The 27,284-nt window shown below is 39.7% G+C and overlaps 1 protein-coding gene across 1 annotated transcript in view; it reads right to left on the bottom strand.

Annotated features, from left to right (window-relative positions):
* Positions 1 to 27,284, bottom strand: part of RORA (RAR related orphan receptor A) — a 343,489-nt gene that overhangs the window by 94,489 nt on the left and 221,716 nt on the right. The window contains exon 2 of the mRNA XM_057399323.1: positions 10,156 to 10,185. Coding sequence (XP_057255306.1) covers positions 10,156 to 10,185 — 30 coding nt within the window. The remainder of the gene's footprint in view (positions 1 to 10,155; positions 10,186 to 27,284) is intronic.

Raw genomic sequence — 27,284 nt, forward strand, 5'->3', positions numbered from 1 at the left:
AGGACCATAGGTATGGAGTAAATTGGCAATATAGGGAGGGAAAAGGATAAACAGGTCAGAGAAAAAGAAATGTTAAAGAGTTTAAACAGGAAACCTGCCTTATCTGTAAAAGTTGTCTTTGCAGCCAGCAAACATCACACCTACATATCAGTTAGGTAACAGTAACAAAGATAAGGAAACAGTTCTTCAGACAAACACTGGTGGGAAGGATGGTTATCAACTGATGGCTATATCTAAAAGGAAATCACTAAATGGCTTTGGTCATATACTGGCTTTCTGAAACCAGAGGTTTCCCTGGCCGTGTTGCATAGAGATTAAATAAAGCCTAACTTGAATTTCCAGAAAACTGCAAGAACACCACTACTGTTGTGAGCTGGCTTTGAAGTCTGTAGTAAACACCTCAACAAAAAAAGAGAGAGGAAACTGCTTTGAGGGTGTGCCTAGTCTGTTGTACAGCAAGTCACACTGCTACAGCTCACAACTGATAGCTAGGTTATTAACCATAAACAAGAACCCATCATACACACAGGGAAAGCTAAGTCAGATAGCAAAAAGGTCTCACAACAGTCTTAGTTTTTTTCAGCAAAGTCATCATCCTCTTGTCAAGGCTTCCTCTTTAATTTACTGCTTATATTTTTTACTGTAACACTTTGAAGATCCAGTTCTATTTCCATTCAAGTAATGGATTTTACCATTAATGGCAGTAAGGTTAAGTAGCTTCCTCAAGTCCCACTTGCAATCCCTTAAAACCATTACTTCTGTTTAGGTGAGATCTATACCTTTGATAAAGCAAACAGCGAATCCAAACCCAGACAATACAGTAATATAAGGCAAGGTGCCTGCGGTGGGGTTAAAGACCAAATCTAGGTAGTGTCTTAGAATAGCAAGAGATAAAGTAGCAAAGGATATTCACACTGGAATTCAAAGGTATTCAGAGTGGAGGATGTAATTTTGGTACTTAATGACTCCCTTCCTCCCTGTCTCATGTTGTGTGTATAAAACATACTTAGAAAAATGCTGTCAATACTGTGTTGCTTATTTCAATGTGTGCTAACCAGCACATCTGTAGATGCCAAGTAATATATATTTTAACTATGCTTTTAGGTGCACATACAGTTAATTAAAATAAAAGCACTATGGCATTACAGAAAAATTGTTTTGTTGCATCATGACAGTGCTACATTTCTTCTCCTGTTCTAAATTGAAATGCAATGATTAAAATACAGCAGGAAATTCAACTACTGCCCTACACTAAGCTAATACCATTTGCATAAGCAAATTGTTTGTGAGCATAGTTTAAGCAAGCAGATGTCCATCTTCCCACACCTTTTGCAAATCACAAGCGCAAATACAGATGGCATTTGGATGTACTCAGAAACTTCAACCGAAGTGTCTATTACTACCTTTTGATCCATGGAAACCCCAAGAATCACCTGAACGTCTACTTAATCATAACTTATACCTGGCAATATTTGTGAAAAGCTTCTGCACTATTCTCTATGCCTCCCCCCCAAGTTAACCATGTATGCAAAGCATTTTGTCAATATAACTCGACACTATTCAGCTGTTATGAAGAAAGTTGAATGTTAAGAAGTCTGAATGCGAAATTCCATCACGATTCTATTTAATTTTGGGTGAATCTGTTTCTGTTCCTACCAGTTTCCTACTAGTTCTTCAGGCCGACCCACACTGCCCTTCGAGGCGAGCATTAATTACTACAGTTCATCATGTTAGGAGACTTAGAAGGAGTAAAACTATGACGAGCAAAATTGTTTTCAAAATAGGAGCTTTACAAATATCATCATCATATGGTCCTAAGATTCAGAACAAGCTATTCAGTTCTGAGTTAGAGTGACTACCTGATCTGCCATACGGAGCTGCCTTATACGTTGTCTGCATGAAACTGTGTTCCTGACTGGGGTCAACATTTACATAATTCCAGGTTGGTGTTCTTGGAGAAAGGCTGCAAAACTCCCAGTATTTTTACAGTCCTAATAAGGTTAGCCATCAACATGCATTAAAAAGCCCTTTTTCAGGTTCAATAGTTGTTTCAGAACAGCGACTGCACAAGTCTAGCAATGCACTGTCAAATAAATGAGTCTATTAGGAATGATGGAATCAGTCCCTGGTTTCAAAATTCAGATAATAAAATATGCTTTTTTTGGTTCAGATGCCAACCTTGGAGAAGTCCATATGACTGAGCTTGCTTTAGAATCATTTTGTTAAAAGAAACAATGTCATGAAGCGAAATGAATGCGAGGATAAAGCTCCAAGGACAGAGTCCTCTCAATGTGTGAAAAAAGGTAGCAGTGATACGTTTATGGGAAAAAAACATTTACTTTGGGAAAACACCTTGACTGTCAATCTTTGACCAAATGGACAACCAGGCCTGAAGATCATGTTTTAGTCTTAATTTTAATCCCAATCTTATCCTCACACTTTTCTCTATTTGGTAGAAATGCATTCAAAGAGACAAAGACTTAACCTTTCTCTAAAGACTGAGGCCACTGTAAGGAGCTGTTCAAATCAAAGTGACAGTTTTGCACAAGTCCTGCTTAGAAAGTGTAATTATCTCTTAGAAAATGCAAAGGATGTAGTCAAAAGGCTTCCAGTGTATTGGCATTTCTCTGTATGTATAGAGCTGCCTAGACTCAGACTATGCAGAGCCAAAATACTTGACCCACATATTAAAGAAGGTTGTGAGCAGTAATACTTCCTATTTGTTTTCACATTGTTTGCACTGAAAAACTACCCAGAATGAAGAAGCAGATTTGGAGAAGTCTCATCTGTCAGTTTTCTGCTGCCTAAGCCACTCAAACTGAAAAACCAGAAATTAACTTAATGACTTTGCCAAGTGTAACTTCTCCTGCTCTCAGCGTTGGATTGAAGTCTTAGAGTGTGGAGAGTATCACATAGTTTGAAGCTTACACTCAGCCCATAACACAGTTCCCCTCTGTAACCAATAAGCAACCAAAAGCATGGATGCATCCAGAAGGCTAATATCAAACTGGAAACATTAGCTTCGTGTAATAGCTGTGAAAGTTTTAAAGACAGAAGACATTAAAAGCAAAATAAGATGATAAAGTATGTTCTAAGGGCTGATCAAAGCATGTTTCATCCAATATGAATCCTTAGAGCAGCTGCAATGGGATTCAGATCAGTCCTACACTTCCTCTGTCAGAGTGCTTTTGCACAAGGCACGAGGAGTGTTCATGACTTAATTCAGTATTTCTAACATCAAGAAAATGGCTTTAGGAGTTAATAGATAGAAAAGATAAGGGTATAAAAGGTGTAAGAACAACCTTTTAGGGAATTATAAGGCACTACTTGGGTATAAAAGACCACTAAAGACATTCCCAATGTATTTACTGCCATGTCCACAAACAGTTTAAATTTACTTTTGAGTCACATCCACAATCTCTTAATATCCATCAACCCCACTGGTAGAATTTAGGTGTCTAATGTCAGAAACCTCCCCAGACACTTCATCATTCCTTAAAACATGGGCCTCCAAATAATGTTTTAAACATGAAAGAGAATGTCTCTGCCCATCTTGTATGCTTCCACAGGACAGACCAGAGTAAGAAATGAAGTGTGTGCAGAAATGGCACTTATTAATTTGTGATCTCAATTAATATGTATTAGAAGCATGTAAAGGGCTAGGACTTACTTCCAAACAAAGACCTCCAAAAATTTGAGACAGCTTCCTTTCCTCTGCCTTCCCTAATTGAGCTTGCTAGGAAACCATAATTTAGAATTATGTGAACTATAATCCAACACACACACATACATTTTAATACTGGATGATTAACATTTTGCAAATGCTTATCAGTCTTCATTTGCCAAAATGAATTTCCACCTGTTTGCTGTTTTTCACCTTGCTGTAGTCTGCGTTCTACTTTGCTACAAAGGCACAGAAAAACCTATCTTAAGGTATTTACCAGAAAACTCGTGTTAAATAAGCCCATAATTAATGGTTACAGCCAAAAGTCCCATGTAGCTAGAAGCTGCTCCATATATTCAGAACAGAACCAGAGAAGAGACCTGACATTAGCTTTGAGTGCAGCTAATAGACAGAGTTCCCCATGGGACTTCCAGGGCAGTGCATTTAATTGCTTGTTCTATCAGCCTTATAGAAAATGTTCCTTCCAACTGTGCCAAAGGCTTGAGGCCCAGGCAGAGGTCAAGCTTTTGGGGAGCTAATAGAAGATTAGGGGCAACAGATTTCTCTCACCTCTGACCAGTTATTCTGTGAGGGCATAAAACATGCATTAATGAGAAGTTCTCCCAATGCTTTCCCCACAGCTGCTTCCACATGGACAAAGGGCCAGTCTCTCTCACAAATACCAGAACTTTGACCAGAGAAAATGTTTCTCTGCTGTAGATCTACCATGAAGAACCAGGGCATTCAGATTTCCACCCATACCCCTGGAGTCACACAGTTACCCGCAGCACTCTTACCCTGTGTACTCTTTCTCCCAGGCCAGGCAGGAACATTTTCTGATTTTAAACATAGAATCATAGAATAGTTAGCGTTGGAAAGGACCTTAAGATCATCTAGTTCCAACCCCCCTGCCATGGGCAGGGACACCTCACACTAAACCATGCCACCCAAGGCTCTGTCCAACCTGGCCTTGAACACTGCCAGGGATGGAGCATTCACAGCCTCCCTGGGCAACCCATTCCAGTGCCTCACCACCCTTACAGTAAAGAACTTCTTCCTTATATCCAATCTAAACTTCCCCTGTTTAAGTTTTAACCCATATTTCCTCCTCTCATTATTTGGCAATGCCTTCATCTTTGCCCCTGGACTCAAGAACTTGGCCACCACATCAAGAAGGCAACATTCATTCTCACTCAGTCAAACAAGTGACTGGCATAGCGTTTTGTGTGGCAGGGAGTAACACTGATCCACTGATGATGCTGGCACCCAAAACAAACTTTTTAGAGGGATGGCTTCAAAGTAGAATTAAAGACACAAAATTGAGCTGTTAATGAAGAGGTTTTCTTTGGCTCACTAGAAAATAAAATAAAATTAAAAGAAATAAATCAAGTGTAGCAGTAGTTCAGTAAAAGTTTTGAACAGAATAAAAGCCCTACATAGTTGTCTTCAGATTCTTCACCAGGGCAAACAGTGCTTCAAGGACAAGTAGGAAAGTAGCTGCTATTTGAGGCAACTTCATTATAAAATCATTTTTAATAAGCAATCTGAACAAAGAGAGGGAGTGCTCTTGCAGAGAAGCCCCCAAGGGATCTTAATGCTGCCCAGTAAAGTTATTAGGAGGTTACACACAGGGGACCAAACAGCTATTTTATTGGCCTCAGGGGATAGGGTTTAGATTTCACCTGTTCTCTTAAGGCCTTGGTGCTAACAGCAGATCCTGTTAACCATCAGTTTTCTGCAGGCTCCTATTTTGTGAGGGAAAAGTATCCTTTAGTTACTGTAGCTGGCACACAAAACACATGAGGTGAAGTAGAGAGCACAATGCACAGTAGGCATACTAAGTAATTAGAAATCAGATCAGAAAAAAAACCCAAACAAATAAAAAAATCACAGTTATTTTCCCTTTAATGAAATCAAGTAAAATAACAGACTTCAAGAAATCTTTAGCAGCGGCTATTAATGTGGGAAGTAAAACCAGAGAAATAGGGATGTCCAGGTTCTGGATTCAATTAAGCTGCAAACCTTACTAAGCTTGTAGAACTCTGAAGATCAGTTTTAGGATGTTTGGACATCTAAGAGCTGCCTTCTGCCCCAAATTAGCCTCTTTGACATGATTTCAGAATGGGTCTTTGTTCTGGGTAGCTTTAAGAGTGTGCCTATGTGGATAGAACAAGACAGTCCCTTTCTTGGCTAGTTGGGCTGCAGCAGTAGTGAAGATACGGCACTCCAAGCTCCAACTAATGGAGGTACCTACTGACAAGTAATTTTATGAAAAATTACTCTAGATACTCCTTTGGTAAATCATGAGGAGCAACATGAAACAAAAGGCAACTAAAAGTTACAAAAGAGACTTAACCTACATAGAGGTTGGGTATAAGTATTTTCGGTTAAATGTGGACATATCTTGGATTATGAAAATATAAAATATACAGTGTTGAATGGGATACCCAAGTACATCTATCTGCATTACAAGCAAACAAGGATGAACACAATTAGTTAATGGATCGCTAATAGTGGCTTTCCCACTTCTGTACCTATCATATACAAGCTCCAAAGCACAACTGCCAGACACCCTTTCTGCCAGGACTGCAAGTTACCGGGCAGTGACACGAAATAAAGAACCAAGTGTCAAAAGCTGGGGTAGCTCTGGGAGTAGGTGTGAGAAGGTTAGCTGCCCTAGCTTAGTTCTCCCTTGGAAGCAATGCCAAGTATTCTATGCCTATATGCTTGAGATGAAGCTGAACTAAAACCTGTGGTTTTTCTATCTGGAAAATGTTAGGCAAGCAAATAACTGAATGTACCTGGGCCTCTATGCCGATACAAACTTCAGCTACGACATAAAACTCCATAGAAGCTTCTGTGATTCATTACAATTCAAATAACAAGAGAAAGAAGGTTCCATTACATCATGGGTTCATTACAATATTAACTTTCCGGATGCATCCACAGGAAACCACCCCTTATTCTGGTAAGGCAGTTGAGTCAAATTCAATCAAGAAAGTCAGTGCCCAGGATATAAAAATGATCTGGAGAAAAATAAGGTGATCTATTTGTGTGATAATTCTGAGTCACTAGTGGTCTGGTAGAGGCCATCAATCTCATTGCATGAAGTACTGCAAGATTTAGATCTAAGATGCCAGAAATGAAATACTACACAGTAGATAAGATAGGATTTGGCCTCTACCATCTGACTTGGCTAGACTAGAGGCTATGTAAGGGGATGGTTAACCTAACAAATTGCCATATGAGCCTGAGAGAGGATACTTCTACAGACAGAAGCATGAAGTTTTACTTCAAAAGCCTCATTAACCTACTGAGGGAAAAACTGCATTCTGGGGTAGACAAACTTTATTCCCTTAGTGCAGCTTGGAAGAGTATTACACTCCTGGCTTATAATGGCAGGTTTTGTAATGCTCAACTTCTGATAAAGATGGGATACAGAGAAGCAGTAATGTAAAAGTAAGATGTAATGAAACAGAATACTTGAATAAAATTGGTTTTATCAAGAATACTGAAGCTCTCTCAGGTTTTACTTAGCTAGATATGTTATGAAAAACCTGTATTTCTTCAGCACTACTTTGAACGTGTAAAAAATAGTCAGCTATTTGACTCTGAAATGACTCAAGCACCTATCAACAGGCCACTAGTTCTATTTCAGATGACAGAGAACTTTGTCACAGACTAATGCCAAGTGTGCGCGTGTGGGAAATATACCCCACATCTCTAACAATAAAACCAGGACTAAGTAGTGGAGACAGACCTCCACTGAGTTTGAAACCCATACAATTAAAATGGATTTTCAGATGAAATCTGAAAAGATTAATCGGATATTTGAAATGCATAATGTACCAGACCTTCTGGCATTATACTCCCCTGATTAAGTCAAAAGGTCATTAGGCATAAGTGCTAGTTTACAGTCAGTCAACACCCTCGCATGCCATACATCGTAAGCTTGGCATAAAACGACTTAATCTGTATTTCTAAACAGTAGTGCAGACAACTTCTACACACTTCAAAATGGCTTTGTGAATGGTTTTTGACATTTCTTTGCAGAAATCCTTCTCTATGCAACTTAATCTGGATGTGTTATACACACTGATGGAGTGATAGGCAAACTCTAGATCAATTTGAAACAGAAAAAAATCTCTCCTTGTCATTTGTAGTTGTTAACAACTCAGATCTGAGTTGTAATTTTTTGCATTGAGGTGTTTATATAATTCCTTCCCCCCCGTCCCCTCCCCAAGCCATTCCAAAACTCTGCATTTTGATGCCTACTTCTTCTATTCAATAATAAAAAAATTCTATCCAGGCAGTAAGGAAAAAACCTCATGCTTCTTGTGCAGGATGCTGAAATGCCAAAGATGCACGATTTACATTAATTCCTGCTCTATGAGAATTTGTCAAAACAGGAATGAGTTCTAAAAGAACTTCCACAAAAATTGAAGGAAACCTCATACATATTTGCTAGCAAACACAGTCTGCGTTTTCATCATGCCAATTACAGCATATTGCTCCTTCTATTTTAATCCTTCCTTAATGGACAAGCTTATCTTCCCATTATTCAGAGAACTTTTTTGTTCATGCTTCAGCAATTGCATGACAACTGATTAACAAATCAGGGAACTGCTCTTTGACAGTTCTCTTAGAATTGCACAGAGCTCTCAACACAGAGGACACTGGGATCCTAATTTCTGCCTTGACTAAATTAAACGCCGTATGTGGTGAACAGCAGCTAATCGACTAACACAGTTGATGAATACACCTTTTTTTCCATCATAAGCCTCAAAACCAGCATCTACCAAGATACATGATGCCAACATTTTATCAAGCTGCCATGGCTTCAGAGTGTATTGCCTTCATTCTTTAGGTCTGTGGTTACTATTTAATCTTCCCTACAAAAAGTATCAAACACTGGAACTGGCTAGCAGGTCAGTACATGGCACTGCTCTATCCCATACATAGGGTGATTTCAGCTGATGTTCAGGTGGAGTGTTACAAACCACCATGTACAGTCATTAGCCTCTGTACAAGAGAGGCCCAAGACTGCGCTAGTGTAAATACCAAATTACTTACCACCTCTAGAGAGGGTGGTCGCTCCAGGCCAGGGTTGAGCTCATGGGCAAGGCTGTGCAAGGAAGCTGTCTGTACAATGCCTGGCCTGCGGATATACAGAGGACTTCAGTCTCCTGTACTGTCAATCTCAGTCAGCATGAGCTCAAATACTCCCCCAAAACGTAAGGGCCAAATACTGCCCTCAGATGCCTACCGTTAAGTCCAACAGAAACCGCATATGCATTCAGCTGAAGAGGATATCTGACCTTACAAACACATTAAGCATCAAGCCCACCTAAGGAGAGAAGGACCACAGTGCTCTGAAAGTATGTGACATTTAACATTTACTTCAAGTGTCACACAAACCTTCTCATTTGAAATTCTTAAAGAAACTGCATTTTGTATCTCTATATGTTGAGAATTCATCCTCCCAAGTCAGATTTTTCATTACATGACAATTTTAAAACTGGGAATGAAATAATAATGAAATAAATGTAAAACACTTTATGACACCACTTTAAACCTAGAAGCTGCAGTGAACATACTTCAAATCATAACCCTCTTACAATGTGTATATCTTTGTAAATTCTGTGCAGCCTACTTCCTGTTTTGTTAGAGGGCTTTTAGACTAATAGCCTCAGCTTTAACCCACTCCTGTTTCAATCCTGGGCAAATTCAGTTTCTGCGCTACAAGATTTCTGAACCTCCACAGTATCCAAAGAATCTCAACACATCTCCTGCAGCTACAAATGGTAACATTTTTTCCTGGAATCGTGCTTTTAACTCACTGCAGAGTAGATGAGAGTTGATCCCCAATAGTGATGTCTTTGAAGAAGATTCCAAGTAAGTGTACACATAAGCAAATGCACGCATCCACATCCATTTCCAAGGTTGCCATTCACGAGGAATGTTTGTTTATGGTTGAGAGCCAAACAATAACCTCTTCATTTTCATCAAGAGCTCCTTATGCACAAGCACAGAAGGATTTACCTTACAGATTAATGCATAGGAAGGATAGAAGACTCAATTCATTTGTACTTGAATCATACTGCATCTTTAACAGCCATAAAAATACACCCATTCTCCTCACCTGCATTTTCTGGACATGTTACTTAGCAGCTAGCTGTAGAGTATACATACAGGAATACAGAATTCTGCCTTTCTTCACAACTTCCTTTTTCTGCACTCTTAACTCATGCGAATGCACACATACATGTGCATACACACACACACACACACACACACACATTGTATATGCATTTTGACAATGTTGCAGGTGAGGACTGAAACTGCTCTGAAGTGGAAAACCCACCAGAACATTTAAAATGGAGCCTTATCAGGCCAGACCAACACCCAACACACCAACACCTAATAGTCACTGCACAGCCTAACATCAATTCCGTTTGTAAGAGAAGGCCAAAGCAAAAGGTGCTACTTACATGTATGAGTCTTCTTCGTTACAGAAATACCTGTAGGGAAGAAACGATACTGACATTAGCAAAATGACCACTGAGCATCTTTTGACATGTATTTCACCATTATTTGATTTCAGACACACAGTGACCACTACAAAAGCAGAATTAAAATTGCCATAATTTGTACATTAGGGGTGGGAGGATCTCCCTATTTTGCCTTCAGACTTTAATGGTATATTCTCTCTTTACATCTCATCAATAAACGTTTCAACATGTGTTGCTTAAATTTTGTTGCTGGAACACGTATCTACATGGTGCTGCTGGTTTAAAACTGAAGCTGATGCAAACAGAAGATACCAACATTACAGAAGCCCCCTTTTGTTTTTTGCATGGTGAACATTCTTCTCACACTCATATTTACTTGTGCACATTAAGCTATCCAGACAGAACAAATCTGAGCAGTACAACAATTCATTTGCTATGTTACTGAGTTCAAGTAGTTCCTTGACTGCAAGCTGTAGCTTATGCTCATTAAAACCAAATGAGCAGCTCTCTCAATGTATTACTTGCCGTAATTCCAACCCAGATGCAAATATCCCCAAGCTGTTAAATACATACTTTCTGAAGTATTAAAGATGTTTTGATGCTAGACAGGCATGTAGTGGCAATCACCAGTGATGGTCCAGTGCCAGGGAAATTTGAGAGGAATTTTAAAGGAAGCAACAGAGTGAACAGAATGAGGCAAAATTCATAATACCAAAGACAAAATTAACTCTGTTAAATGTCATCGCAATTCATGCTTGAATTCAAACAATATTGTCTCCACTTTAGTACATAACTGGCGCTGTATTTGGACCCCTCAGTATTTAAGCTTCACTCTCCTTAGGGAGAATTTTATGAGAAGAGAAAGAAGTTACTGGAAGCAGTACAAGTATTTGAAATATTTCATTTGTGATCAAGGCCTGTAATGAAATATTGGAATTGGAAGTGTTTGGCTTGTTATTCGCAGAAGACGGAGAGACTTGAATCTCCTTATCTACCCTATTTCTTTAACCCCCTCTTCCAAAATCAAATTACTATGGAAATAGGTAGGCTTTTATTTCAGAGTTATTTGTTGCAGAACATCTCAGGGAGGCAGCAGGTTATGATAATGCAGAAAAATATAGATACCTTATTGGCAAATTCAGAGCTAACTTCCAAAGCCAACAGTTTTCAAACTCATCACGGTTTTGGTAGATAAATCCACATAAATCCACAATGCCAACCCCAAATATATAGCTATCAAGTTTGACATAAATGTTTTTAATTTAATTGCACTTGTGTTGCTATTGGTCTTCTGGTTTTGAACCATTAGGCTCTAGAGATGTGAGCTCTGAAACCTTTCTTTTCCCTGAAAAGCTGAGAGGCTGCAGGATTCAGGAGGAGAAGTTCTGAGCAGTTCCTTTGAGGAATTCTGTAAATGTGACACACTAGTCAGCAATTTACAACAATCACAAGTCTAGAACTTGGTTAAGTATGTGTACTGACTGAAATTGAAAGGTCCTAGCCAAATCTGTGCGTTCCTCATGCTAGGAATGTGGGTTGCAGCCTCAAACTGTAAAGCCAGGGTAAGCAATAAAAAGGAGGAAAACATGCATATCAAAAAATAAAACCTTTTAGTTATGGAAGTAGGTACGACAGGGGGCAAAGGCAGCCTTTACATTTATATTTTGTAAGTGCCAGCATTCTCACATCTTCATTCCAGTCCCATCATTACTGGCTGGCTCAGGCCAGCTGCAGGTGCCAGGGAGGTGAGTGCTAATATAGGGACCATAGCTTAGGGAAAGAAGAGGGACAGAGTGAGAAGCAGCAGAGACTGCAGTATCTATGTCAAAATGCACTAGCAGTATTTTGTGCAGGCTTTGGTATGAGTGCAAAAAAACCCCTCTCTGAGTTCCTCTGAAGGTCTGCCTTACCCTCTGAATTCAAGTTACAGCTGTCATCAGAACATTTGCTCTTTCACCAAGGAAGAACATTTTTGCTGCTGTTTGACTTCCTCAATGACCACCGAACGGCACGTACAGTTCCCGACAATCTCCATCATCCCGAACTGTCCTAACGTCCCCTTGGCAGAAGTACTCGACCCAGCTCCTACAATTTTAAGTCTGTTTTATGGAATGGGAAATGCAAAGAAAGGTCTTAAATCTGAACACCATTTGCAAAACTTCCTCTCCCAACACTAGTGCTAATAAATGGATACATCAGTGCTCTTTCAGCATTATGGGAGCCATATGTGTATTTTTCTCAGAAAATAATGCTTTCTGTAAAATCACTTTGAACATAAAGTGCTTATGCTGTCACTTCCGATTACTCACAGCCTCTTCACAACAGGATTTGCCACAGCACAAAACAGACTTAGTTGTATTTGCTGACTGAGGGCTACTTCCCTCTGATACACAAAACAGTGATGGGAATATTAGTGTTTATATTTTTCTACCTAATTTTCTCTGTATGACATGGGTGGTAGGTTTTTCTAATCAGATGTTTCCATAATAATTACCGATTACCATCTGGTAAGGCCTTTTAGCTGGTTTACGCAGATATTTTTAGATAACCTTTTAAAACAACAGCTATGGGGGGGCGGGGGTATGGGGGGTTGTGTCTTCATAATCACATTGGTAGCCGCAGTGAATCTGAAGTATTTTGCTTTGAACAGTGGTTTTACAGTTACTAACTGAAGTCTGGTGGGACAAGGATAAGCACTGCTAGTGAGTTCAACCCGTTTAGATTTAAATTAATCAGGAATCCTTACTTAGGTTAAAATGAGTAGGGAATTTTTCAGAAGCCTTTCCTTTACATCAGTAACTGTAAGTGACTAGAAAAGCTGAGCAAAAAATGTACCAGCAGATCCAAACAATTACTTAGGTTAGATACATTAGAACCAATGCTTTAAATATAAATGTTAAATACGCAACAAATTCCTACATCATTGCCATCAGTTCTAATGCAGGAAGGCAGTGACTTTGCTATTCAGCATTTAAGAACTGTAACTAATCTCCTAAAAATGAGTGTATTATGGGGAAAAAAACCCAGAGTTGGTCTGAAAACTACTTAGTGTAAAAAAGGGGAGTTACAGATGTTCGGCTCTCTCTGGGCCAGTGCTAAATCCCATTTGCATATATGTTTGAAGGCCTTTCCTCTGAGCTGCATCCTACAAGCCTTACCCAGATTTCATCTGAAATCAAAAGGATCCTGAGAAATTAATTTTGCCAGTCCAACATACTTCGGTACTTTTCTTTACAGGACCAGGCATTATTAACTGGGATTGCTCTCACTTTATTTCTGGGACTGAACCTTCAGCGTATATAGATGTGATTATGTCTATTCCACAATAAAACCTAGGTGTAACACATTACTGCCAAAGATTTATTTCTTTTCAAGAAGTGGAGCACAAAGAACCCAGTGACTCCTTTCAAAATGTGACTTAATGTGAATTCTTATTTTTTATGGGCTTAATTTCAAAATGCAACAGACTGATCTGTGAACCACTTGCCACTCGGCACTATCCTAACCAGCCAGCTTTCCATTCTCCTTTAGCAACTAAGAGAAAAGAAATAGAGGATGAAACAACCCTAACTTCAGTGTTGCTAATACAGAAAGACTTCCTGACTTAACCAACCGGACTTCAAAGTAAAGCAAAGGAAATGTCATTAAAATACCACAGTATATCACTGCCATGGTTATCAGTGAGTGAAAGTTTCAGTATTACAGTTATCAGAGAATTGATCACTTCAGCAGTGCAGTTTGACATTCCTGATCAACACCATATCTTGAACAAATTAACTTCTTTGACTTTTCATAGTTGCTATGAAACATTCTTTGCAACAACAATTGTTTGGGGTTTTTTAAACAGCATTCATACACCATTCCCTTTCCCCCTCCCACTAACAATATGTAATTTGCCATGATGGGTGGTATTTACAAAAATAGCATTCTGGACGCAATGAACTTTGAAAAGAGTATCTACCATCAGAGACAGGATCTTCTTTTGCAGGCAGTTAGCCTGAGTGACCTTCACTAGCCAGCTTCAAATAGAGAGAACAATGTCTTCAAGTACAAAAAGAGACTCAGATATTTTATACATCATAAGCCATTTCTCACAGTTGCCCATCCAAATAAAGAAGCATAATGAAACACTGCTTACTCTGTGAACCCAGATCCCTGCTGCTGTTGTACAGTTGTCAGCTTCCCTTTTTCAAGGGGAAAACATACTCTGATGTACAGAAAGATAAGTAAAAAGTCCCTGTCTAGCAGAATACATTACTCTGCAAAACATCAAAGGAGGATATTCTGGAGTGCAATTTTCTTAAACCTCCAAAAAACCTCTTCCTTGGAAGTTTGTATGGATAAACGCATGCACCACTTGCAAAGCTCATAACTGATCACCAGCACTTCTATTAAGCACCACTGTTTTCCTTTGCTTTCCTTTTTGTGCCCAAACTGGGGCTGATGACAGTATATCTAGCCAAATGGTACATGCATATCATACTTTGGTCACATAGGTGTGCCTATCAACATATATTTTTATCTTTTTACTTTCTCCTACTCTCCCCTAAGCCAGCATTATGGCTCTCGCATGTTTGGGAACTCGATGGATTGGAAATCTTGGGGGAAAAAGAAGTTCAAATTTTAAACTGTAAGCCTCCTGCCTCACTTATTGTGTTAAATCAGAAAGAAAATGGATTACAAGCCTGGATCCCACTGTGCTTCATCCTGTCACTCCACTGCTTTTTTACTCTGTCACTACACAAAGCCAGCAATTAAGGTGGAAGATTACATGTAACACCGGGGCACTTGCAGAGAACCTACCAAAGCAGAATAATAGATTTAAGTGTATTCACAAAGGAGTTTGCTCTTTCAGAAACCTCAGCAATGGTTTTTACACAAGTCTGTGAGGATCTCTGGCTTGAAGGAATTCTGTGAGCTTTGTAGGCCACTGTTTATGGTGACTAAGGTAGAAACAACATACACGCAACTGTTGTAAATACAACTGCAGCGAGTTTAACCAAATGAAATGATGTTACAAACCAGAGCCCTTGTCTAGGACAGAAGAGCTGTTTGCGATGCTCAGCACTGAAAGTGCTCCACGTAATTTTAGTATATTGTTTCAAACACTGTTAATGGACACTAATGCTTCTAGTTCACCCAAAAGAGGAATAAATTATGTGCTAGAATAACAAGGAAACAAGGACAACATCTACTCAGCATGTAGGAACAAGGAAACTTCCCATAATTACTAAAGGATCCGGAAAAAAAGACGATGTTTAAAAAAATGAAACAAAACCAAAACCAACAAAAAAGCCCTCAAATACAATGACCATATTTTTTAAATAGATATTTAAAATATTTAAAAATATTCCAGTTTTTCCCAGACTTGTTCACAGCTTTTCCTGAAAAGGAAACAGCTCATCATGCAGAACAAGCATTTTTTCAGCGGTTCTAGATCATTCTTGTGTTCTCAAATCCAGAAGCACACAATAAAGTCCCAGTAATCAAGTGTGACCTAATCGCTTCAGCACTGAAAAACCCAACATGGCCCTCCAGAGATTCACAGCTGCTTCTTAGGCCTAAATCCTATCAGAGCATTATTCAACTTTGGGCTTTTGTTGTTGGTTAGATTATAGGTTTTAGGGTAGGAGAAATGAAATGAAGAATCTTCATTAAATAGCCATTATGTTCTTATGTGATAAAATGTCACAACAGAACATAGGGCCAGAGAGTGGGCTAAATATCCATGCTACACCTGTACAGAATGTCATAAAAAGTCAAATATGTTTCTTAAGAAACAGTGCTTTCCATTTGTCTTGGTCTCACCATACTTGCACTTTGCAGTCTATTTCCAGAACTGTAGGGACTTGCTTGGATTGATGCAACTTTGTACATGTGGCTGGATTCTGCCAATGCAACTGTTTTGCTCTGCAATAATATACTGAAATCCTCACTTTGTGGTTTGCTCGGTCAATTGTACAACTAATGGTCATTAAAAGAAAACTACTTCATGGTTTTCCTATGAAGACTCGTGCTGAAAATACACTCTTATACACAGTTCTAATTGTCACAGACTTCCTCAGTATTGTAGATTTACTTAAACTGGGAGCGCTACTGCAGGTCACTGTTTACACAGCTTTGAGAGTGGCAGGAGCACGTTGCCACGAGGATGGCAGACATTGCCACTGTACGCACTACGCTTTCTCCTCTCTGTGACATTCAAAGAACAGTCTCTCCTTCAGCTGAAAGCTCTGTCCTATCAGCACACTAACGGGAACAATTCATTTAATTTTCACTAGGTATACAGGCAAGCAGCTCTGTAAGGTGTGTAGTATCCAGAGGGGAATCAATCCTCACAGCTGGCTCTCCTGACCATTTGATTCATTCACTGTAGTTCTACTACTGCCTTTCTACTTAGTGTCATCTCAGACAAAGAAAATAACCCTGCAGCCGGAAACCATTAAACAAGTAGCACCATCTTTGTAAACCCCCTGCTTGCAATAGGAGCTGTTGATAAAAAGTAGTTGATACAGGGAGGAGCTAACCAGCACCATTTGCAAAAGCAGCAAGTTTGGTATGTGCATGTCACACATGCCTGTGTGCTGGACACCTCCTGGGCCATACATTGCACGGGTAGTGGTACAGCTTCCATCCTCCAGTTTGAAGCACGAAATTGCATTGTACTTGGCTGCTCTCCCAGACCTACCATATCAGACACCTCACCCCAAGAATACTTCAGAAGCAATTTTACTTAAACATTGCACTCCGCATTCTTACGATGCAGACCTTCTTACAATGCAGACTTTCAGACTGCCTCGTTCAAGACTACTGACAACATTTAAAAGCATGAGCCAGGTCTCTGAGAGTTCATGGTATTTTCAGAAAATCCAGAAAATTATCAGACTACAAAGAGACGATGGGACATACGTGGTGTATGTTAGCTCAGGCCAACCGCTTCCAGTCATTGCTCCAGGTGCATGGAAATCTAACTGTCCTTAGAGAAAACTGAAAATCTCAGAGAAGCCCAAGAGCCGCAGTATTGCCTGATACAGCAACCACAAGGCTGCAGCGGTCCTGGTTATATCAATTCTCACCTAGAGGCAGTCCTTCGAGATGGGAGATAAGAGAAGCCTCAATGCCCCAGTTCTGTGCCTTCAGGCAGTTAGAACTATGGTGTGAACATGTTCACACAGGCTGCCAAATCTCTCACCTATGTAAACCAAAATGAGCTAAAACCAAACACCTACCAAATGTATAGCTGTAGTCCTTGTTACTGGCATGTTGTGCAGTAGAAATTTATCATTTAAGAATATTGCAAAGTTAAAAACATTGGGTTATGATTTAAAATGATCTGATGACTATTCTTATGTCAGGGAAGGGAAAATAATGAGCTTCTATTTAGAGAAAATTTAAGAAATAATTGTGGATTATATCTCTTCTTTTTCTACTCCATAATACCTTTCACTAAAATCTGTTGTATTCAAGAATATATTTGTTTATCTTCTATGCTTTCACTGACACTGCAGGAGACAACCAATGAAATCCTTTCAATATTTCTATGACCAGAAGAAAAACTGTTCATGAGTTGTCCATAAGTAGAACATGACCATAAAACTCTGGAAGCTGTGGACATTCATAAACCACAACAAAATACCTCCAAAAGAATAACATTTCGTTAAATCCGGAGTTACTGAAACCATGTCCAGTGAACGTTGGTGCTGCAGTGGGCTACCTGCCTTTACATACAGTGTTTGCATCAACAGATTTAATCATTTAAGATGCAGGCTTCCAGCATTCAGCAATACAAGTAACAAATAACCACCAAGCACAGAACCCAGCCTTGTTGAACATTAAGCCATTTCTAGGATCTTGTACAGCATGGGGGAAGGACACTACCAAGTGATTTATCAGCCCCATTTGCTCTGACACACCAGTCGCTCTGGGAGATCTCTGATCCAAATATAGCCACAGTGAAGTCCAGGGTAACTTTTGAGAACAGGCAGGAATATCGCACAAGGTGATAATGCTGGCAAGCTGCAAGCACTTTTTTTGCCTTTTATCAATTCCTTCTCTGACAATCAACCTGCATGATCTCACTTTACCAAGTAACTGTGTGACCGGCTATGCATAGAGTTGTACTGTTTATGAGAGGCAAGGAGTTTAGTCGAAATGATTACTTTCAGGTAAGCCCCCAAATGCTCAGATTTATCCCACACCAAAAAGCAGGCATCTCCACCATGGGTATTTCTTGTGTTCTCATTGCTGTTACTGGGTTGGCTTTTTTGCAGTACTTCACATCCTCAAGCTAGAGCTTATATAGCCTCAGAAACCAAACGCTATCTGCAGTTTACAACAAAGAAACAGAAGCTAAGTACACGTAACTACAAGTCATGCATTTATAAACTGGGTTGCCTGGCTCATAGCAGCGATCTCAATTCAAAAGCTCTCCAAGCAAGGATTTTCTCACTGAAGCTTTCACAGCAGTTCATGACTTCATCAAGATGACTGAGATATCACAAGATAAGCAGTATAACACGTTTGAGGACCAGAATTTTAAAGCTGCATCTCATGCTGCAACCCACATATTTTTAGAAATTAAATTTGGACCTCCATTCTGAAAGCTTTTCATGAAATGCTAAGGTTACATTATTATATGCATCTGTGCCAAGATCTCACCATCAATACACAGAAACTAAAGATTTCCTAAAGGTTTTCCAAATCATCCTATAGAATTGAGGGGATAATTCCACACTGACTATAGAGAACTCAGTGTTGTTTGAGGATTCCTACAGGATTTCAAATGACAGCTGTTTCACAAGGTAGTTATTTTTCTGCCATGCAAGCCCTTTCAAAATCATGAAGGAAGTTTGTCAGGCTGACTGAAGGCCTTAGTTCAGCCCAATGACTTCTATTTACTTAACACCTTGGATGGGTTTAGCCCATTGTGCCTCAGGTGAAGCTAATTTTGCATATCAGGTTTTTACTGTAACTGGAGGATTAGTTTAAGTTTAATTAAATGTCATCAATATTTTTAATAAGGAGCATATTTTCTTTGCTCAGTTGTTCTGTAAAGTATTTATAAGGTAAAAGTTTTGAACCAGAAAAATTGATTCCTTACACATTACTATCTGTCCCAACTGAACACTTCAGCTGCAATATGCTTGTACATTTGCCCTTCAGTATTCTTCTGAGACTGACTGTTGCCAAAATTACACTTTTTCCAGCAGTCTCATATCATGGTAACTTCTTTTTCTTTTTTGTTTCAAAATATACTAAGGTTGAATCTCAACTTTTCATCACTTTGCTCTCCTGAGGGAAAGAAATAAGATTCTATTATGTCGTCTTCCATCAGCTTCGATGAATGAGGGGAAAACAGGGAAAGCGAAGGATTTGTGCTAGAAGTTCATGCAAAATTTGAGACTTGAATATAGCACAAGTAGCACTTCAAGACTCCAGACTCCTTCAGTGCTGAGACCCCTGGAGAGTTGAGTTTAAATCACTAAACTTATTTCAGGAAAGGGGAGAACACTCTGGAGAAAAGTCTGTCGACTCCAGCAAAATTAATAAACTGGTTGCTCCTGATGTGAACTACATTTCTTGATGGGAGTTTGACAAATTTCTAATTCCCTCTTACTGGCTTGTGAATACTGCACTTGTTCCTTTTTAACAGTTATTTAATACTATGGCACAACAGAAGTGATAAAAATTGCTAAGTTTCACTCACCTTACACTTTCAGTGCCAGTTTTAAGAGAGAAAGGAAAAGTACAACTTTCCTCAGTGTCTGCTAAAAAGGGCAGCCTACTCTTTCCTCATTTAAAATGTTCATGTACAGAAAAATCCCCCTTAGGTGATTTTTGTTTAATGAAATCAGAATGAATAAATTGAAACATCTCAAGTAAAACATCTGTAATATTATGAATTTTCTCCCTGAGACAGGGGCCAGTTTTCCTGTCTCATACTTACTACAAATCTAAACAGAATTGGTGAAATTTATTTTTCACCTAACTACCTTCATCTAGCGTAACTACACCCTGGCTGGACCCGTGGTTGGACACTCACTTGTCAGGGTTTTTCTTTCTTCCTTCTTATTAAAGAGCATTGCTGTTTTCACTTGCATGGGTTTAGGATCCCAGGTGGTCTGCAGTGCTGTGATGGTTGGTGAGGCACAGTGTAGTCAAAATCTCAGCAGATCCCTGTAATCAGGGACTAGTGGAAAAGCTTAATTCCTTTATTGAGGTGATTATGTTCTGGCTTTCAAATGCATCTCATAATATATTCATATGTTTTAAGAAACACAAGGTGTTAATAGTCCCTTGACCTAAAGTATATTTTAGAATTTCTATGATAAAAATGCTTATATCTGAATTACACTAAATAAAGCCATTAACCAAATTAGAGTGGCGTCCACTTGCTTCTTATAACATACACTAAAAAGTGGTATTTACCATCTCGGGAAATCAAAACCCACATGCTGAATCAATGCCCCAGGAATGGCATAGTTACTTTGCAGCAAGAAGGCTCTTTTTATTATTGTAAGATAAGGTTTTGTTTGCTTTAACTATTCAATTATAGAGCACAGATGCCACCCCAATGTATTTTTCACTTACATTAGGGCTCTGGCATGCCTGTAATTGTATAGCAAGGTTAGTGTGTTTCCTGTGATCCTTGGCTGAGTAGCCTTCCATTAAGTTGGAAAGATCTTCCATTATGAGATCAAAAGATTTTTCCTTAAAAGCTGTACTCAAAAGTAGGAAAACACTTGCTGTGGATACAGAAGGGGAGGAAAGATCATGTTATATTATGAAGTGTCCTAGAATACTACATAGATGTGTACTGTACACAAAAGGAATGACCACATCACAGCTATAATGCCTGAAAAGTTGAGACTCTGCACTTGTTACTCCAGTCGTCTGGCAGCTCTGTTAACAGGCACACGTGTTCCTACTGACAGCATCTGACAGTTTATCTGTGTGTTGCACCCACCATTTCAAAACCCCCTACTGCAATGCACACGGGCTTCACCCACAGATTAGTGGTCTGGGATTTGCAAAGCAGCCTCCTGCCTATCAGCTCTCAAATCATCCTGGCTGTCTTGTCCATTCCTTCTTTCAGATCTGAAAGGTTTCTTGTTTATTATACATTAAACTTGAAATGCAGGAGAACACTTCAAGTGTTTACCACTTTCAATATGTACATCGATTTGACACAGAAAAAAGACAGTTTAGATATAAGCCCCAAGCAAAAATCCTGCTTCCAACACACGTTTCAGACTGACTTAAGCCTTTTTTCCCCTCTGTGCCACTGCACTCATGGAAGCTATCAGTGTCATGTATCTCTCTTCTTATACATAAGCCTGTGGGAAGAGACCCATTTCTACGACTTCAGCGAGCTATGATTGACACAGCAGGGTTGAACCTGCCAGGCTGAAGTGATGTGGTTAAGATTTCAACAGTATGCGCTAAGACTTGAGGGACCTGTACTCACATTCTGGGTTTGCCAACAATTCCTCCAGTGACTGTGCACAATTCACACAATTTCTATGTATTACAATCTCCTATGAACAAAATGGGAAAATTCAGCCTGTTTCTCCCTCTTTGCCTGGGTAGTTCGTATGCTAATGTTTTAAGACAGGTCCTGATTCTTAATAGAAGTTTGGATCAACTTCTTAACTATTAAAAGTATTCTCTAGAGGTCAAAGTCACTGAGGATCATCACAATTAAAAAGATTATATTTTTGGAAAGCAAAAAGTTGGTTAAAGCAAATGATTTTTCCGACTATTCTGCTCTCTTGATCACCATCCATAACATCTACCAGAAACTGTTACTATCTCTAACCACATTTAGCCGGCAAAATTCTTTCTTTAAACTTTCTCCTCCCTGAAGACAATGGTTCCCTCGGGAATACAGCAAGGGGTTTTGTGAATGCTTGGAAGCAATATGAAGCTGTGAGGCAGTGAGGAGAAAAAGAAAAGAGGAAAAAAAGGCATGAAAATATCAAAATAATCCCACATTAGTTATTCTCAGGGCTCCAGGGAAATTAAACAAGGGTGGGAAAAAAGGCATAACCTGACTCCTTTACATACACAACTCAAATTTACAGCATTAGCAACTGAAGCTCAAGACAAGGAAATCAAGCACTGGTCTGTAACTTCATTCTAATGACACCACTGCTAGGATTATCCTTTTGGGGATGGCTTGTATAGGGGGTTGGGAGGAGAAGGCAAGGGATTGAGGAAGGGAGATTTGATTATGTTTGAGCTATTTCGATTTGAGGCTGCTGTTAACTGACAAAATAGAATGCATCTTATCTGAGAAGGGATTTTGCTCAGCTGCTTTAAAAATCCTCCATACATACTGAGAGTCAGCACATTCCCCGGAGGATCAATGGGCTTGACAAACTCGAGACACCCTCTATACCATCTTAAAAAAAATATAATATTATTTCCATAGAAAAACTTTCTCCCGGCAAAAACATGACATGCAAGGGCTTGTCCTGGGGCAATTAGAAAAGAACTTTGTATAAGTAAATTTAGTGCTTGCAAAAGTTGCTGCATTGACAACACTCAATACCAAAGGGTTCTCTTTAATCCAACAAACTGCAGCAGGGCAAATGTCTCTTCTGCCACTGCTCTTTATCTCACAGTAGGATGAACTCAATCTCAAGGGTGGGGGCGTGGGGGGTGTGTGCGAGAGGGAGCTTAGCTTTTCAGGCTCGTTCATCAAGAAAACTTACTTTTAACTCACAAGCTGTCTCACTGATTTGAAGAAAACTCTCATCCAAATACCTGAAGTGCTTAAATGACTTCCTACATTTTAAGCATTGAAGTACTGGTCTCTGCTGAAAGGGCCAAGACAACTGCCAACCCTAGTCAATAAAAGCTGAATGGAGCTATTTGGTACACAGGCAAAAAAAGCCTGTTAGAAAATGACATCTGCTTCAGGAGAGTTCTCAAATTCCTCCCCCAAAACACTGAGCTTATCCAAGATATTGCCTAACAGCAGTCAACTTCAGCAAAGGCGTTCCTCTTCAAACGCAGAACAGTGTATGTAAACTTTTTGTATAAGATTATACTTGTTGTCCATCAAATTTATTTCTGTATTTGCACACCACACATCTACATAATGATCCCTAGAGAGCAGTGGTACCCATGGAATTATCCCTAAAAACACAAAATAGAGCAAGAATGCCATGTAAGAAGAAAAAGCTTTCAGTTTTAAAAATCTGAAGTTAGAGATGTTCACCCTCACAGGTGGACTCAAGATCCTTTGTACATACAGAAGATTTAGCAACTAAACTCCAGAAGTCATACTGGCTGAAATGTGACCCTCAGCTGGAAATCACAGTCAGACCCTCCCAGCAGGAGGATCCCCTGGCAGATCTCCATTGGGTTATCAGGGGAAGTAGCTGAGCACTGCCAGTTCCCAGGCTGGACCTGATCTCCACAGCATGGGCATCAGCCATGCTCACCCGCATCCACTGTACTCAGAGCTGCCACAGTACTGCCTTGGCACAAAAAGAAAGGACTTGCAACTTACTTGAACCTTTGACATCTAATGAAGGTGCTCGGAGTTCCTATAACCTTACCTTTAGCGAATACAATTCCATGCAGCAAGCAAGCATGAATACTACCTCTGTAGAGCAACCCATTGATAATACTTGAAGAGTCACTTTTCAGTCTGTCTTTGTTTCTGAGAAAATTTAAGCTGCCACTACTGTGCATACTTACTACAACCAATCTAGCATTCTTCTCTAACTGGTCTGCTATCAGATTTGGCACCAACCAACAGCGCAGTATTGGTTGCTTGGGGTTTTTTTTTCCTCATTTTGTTTTGGGTTTTGTTTGTTTGCTGTTCTGTTTTTTTTTTTTCAATTTTTGTTGCTGTTGTGGGTTGTTTGTTGATTTTTTTAATGCTTTCAAAGAGGACTTTACTGTTTTTACAGGACTTTACAGGTTCTTCATGGCCACCACACACTCCGCATGCAAACGAAACTCCCATTAACCTCATCATGACCAGCCTGGGATGGAACTCCATACCTGGATGTGCTAGTGAAGAGCTATGTGATTTGGTGTGTGACTTAAGCCAGGCAGCGTGGTTTATCATGCTTCCTTCTGAGATAATACAGCCTGCCTGTAACAAACACTCCTGGGACAATGTCTCTGCTGGGTAATACATGTAATAAATTGAATGAAAAACTGTAGGATGTGCTCCACTAAAAAAACTCAGTTACTCATGCTCATTAAAGTTAAATCAAGGTTACTGTAGCGTTAAAAAATGATGGGATGTCTCCAAGTGGCTCTCGTGTCTTACAGCCTTACACATCAGTGTTTGTTACCTTAGAACTGACTTTTTAAGAGATGTTTCTACAGCTCTGTCTCATCACAATGCAGAAAACTGGACAGAGTTAGCTTAGCATTCTCTTGTGACAGAAATATTCGTGCTAACCCAAGCATCCCAGGAAGATGTGCACCCAGTGTTCCATCAATCCTTAAACAGCCGTCGCAGTGTCTTATTTCTCTGACCCACGTATATTAAAGAATGAGAAATCTAGGAAAGCTACTGCCTATGTCAAGTCCGCAGAAATAACACATTACTTGTAACATCAGTAGCACCGCATAAATGCAACCAAGAGTAGTGCTTGAATCAAAAGATAAGAAAAGGGCACAGGAGAGGAAAGTGAAGAAAAAAGAATAATTTGGGAAAATTTTGAAAGTAAGAATCCACCAATGACTAATTAAAAACACTGGAGAAATTCTCCAAGCAGCTTCTGTGATGGTTCCATAAAGGAATTCAATGCTTCGGTGCCCACTTTCATTTGTGCGCACAAAAATGGGCATTTGCATATGCAGCTGGATGTGTACGTGTGAATAGCTGGAGATGTGTGTTCCCATACAGACAGGCAATTCTGTCAATACATCTAAGGCAAGGATTTTGAATGCGTCCTTGAGCCAGGCATTCAATCTCTGTTCCCCATCTGCGTTATGGGGATAATATTGCCTCACAGGGATTCTACGGGTGAGGATAAATAGGATTAAGTTTGAAAGGTGCTAATACAGACCAGAAAGCTCATATAAATATATCCTGAGAGGTTCCTAACTAATATCATTACGGCACAGCACTCTGTTGTCCGACAGATACTAATGATAGCACTCGCCAGTTGGTTATAATTAACAATTGCTATCCATTGGGGTTTTGTCATTTTCCACTCAAACTCTTGGTAAATATGATGAAAAATGGTGATACGCCAAAGTGGAGCTCAGAAAAAAAACCTCAAAACCCATCAAGACTTAAATTTACCTTTTCCTAACCCGAACTGCCATACTTGGCAGGCGTCGGACAAGGAATTTGTTAACATGTGGAAAGAGCTGCTTTTGGACAGACAGAAAACGAGCAGTATTCATTACTAAAGCTCATAAGTGAGTTGTATAAATATTTACTGAGCTGAAAGAACATGTTGGCCAATCTTTGCCACAAATGAGTGCAAGGGAGTCTCTAATTAATGAAACCGAAGCTGTAAGGTTTTACTGGGCACTTAAGGCCAGCTCTGGAAGCTAAATGCAAACGCCACAGTTCAAACACTAGAGTCTATTAAGTCTTAGTGCACTCTTGCTCCCGGCTGACTGCTTGTGAACTGTGAAGGGGATTAAGGTGGATGGGATCACTGCCAACTTGAAGCTGTTAAATGACTGCATTACAACAAAAAGCTCCCTAACTCACTGCTGTTGAATATTCTTCCTACAGAATTCTTAGCCATTGGAAAGATAAATGGAAAGGGGGAAAGGTTCCTGTTGGTTTTTTTTTTGGAAGTTCAAGTGCATTTACTGCACTGACAACAGCAGGATCATACCTGCCTGACCCACTGAATGCAGATAATAACTGGAAAAAGAAAGCAATAATTAATGACCAGCTCTATGTGCATTCCATTAAGTACAAACAGCTGTCACAAACATCTTTATTTAAAGAGCTGTTGGATAGGGAATTATAGCAGTGTAAAAAGCTTCTTCCTTCTGCTGCTCCACAGACCAGGAACAGACCAAGGCTTTAAATTTTTAAACGTGGCTTTCAGGTTCTTTGGTGCACAAAATAAAAATCTCTGACAAATCAGCTTGGTACAAGATCGCTCCAGCAGCCTTTCTTTGTGTCTGCAATGCTTCCATACACTGAGCAGAGATCATTCTGTGGTTTTAATTGTTTAAACAGCACAGCAACGTAACCTCATGCAGGGGATACTTGGGGACACCTCCTCATTATATCAGAGTATAAGCAAATCTTGCTAAAATGTCACCTCCTTTGTTAAACTGAGCAGAGCTACAGTTAGAGGAGAGCAACTACAGTTATAACAAGTTATTATCAAAGGAATAGTTTTATGCATGGCAAAACCTCCTCACAATAGCAGCCCACTGCTGTCTGCTCGCTGTGCACAGCATTTTCAAGATGAACAGGTCCTAGCACTGCTGCCTCCTCTAGAAGAAAAGTCACTATTTGCCACACCATATTTGAACATGTGGGGGTTTTTATTGCCTCCTCTTGCCAGTAAAGAATGACTAATAGCTGTAATTTGTAATTTCCCAGCTTCTGTGGTTTCTGTTTTAAGCAGTGTTCCTTATCTTTTATGAGTTTCAATTTGGGGAAAATCATCTTTTATACAATATTTTTTCCCATTTCGTGTCAAGTTACCACCTCCTGGGTCCCGATTAGAGTGTAGGTGACGACTGCCTGACAAACACCATGACTGAGACTTCTTTTTGTTTGACCAGGCTGCAAACAGCCCAGGTATCAGAAACCATTATCTGCCCATGTTGGTCAAGCAAAGCATGCTGGAATCAAACTGTCTTTCAAGATCTGAGGTCAAACCATGAAGACAGGTACCAACAACAGGAAACACCACTTCCCCCTCTGCCCCCAAAGCAAGGCTTTACTTTTCAAAAGCACACACTTGGCAGTGTCCCTGCCAAAAGGGGCATTTTGTATTCATTTCCAGTCCTGGCATACATTAAATCCCTCCTTTTATGTGCACAACAAGCAGTTGACTTAGGCCTTTGAAGATCTTGATCCTCATCTCCCTTCTAAGCTGTAACTTAGCTCTTCTGCTGCATAACTCCTGCATAACAGTACAGGTCACAAG

This window comes from Pezoporus wallicus, unplaced genomic scaffold, assembly GCF_028554395.1.
Source record: "Pezoporus wallicus isolate ANWC-B61680 ecotype Strahan unplaced genomic scaffold, APGP_CSIRO_Pwel_v1 contig_3952, whole genome shotgun sequence".
In the NCBI taxonomy this organism is placed as follows: Eukaryota; Metazoa; Chordata; class Aves; order Psittaciformes; family Psittacidae; genus Pezoporus; species Pezoporus wallicus.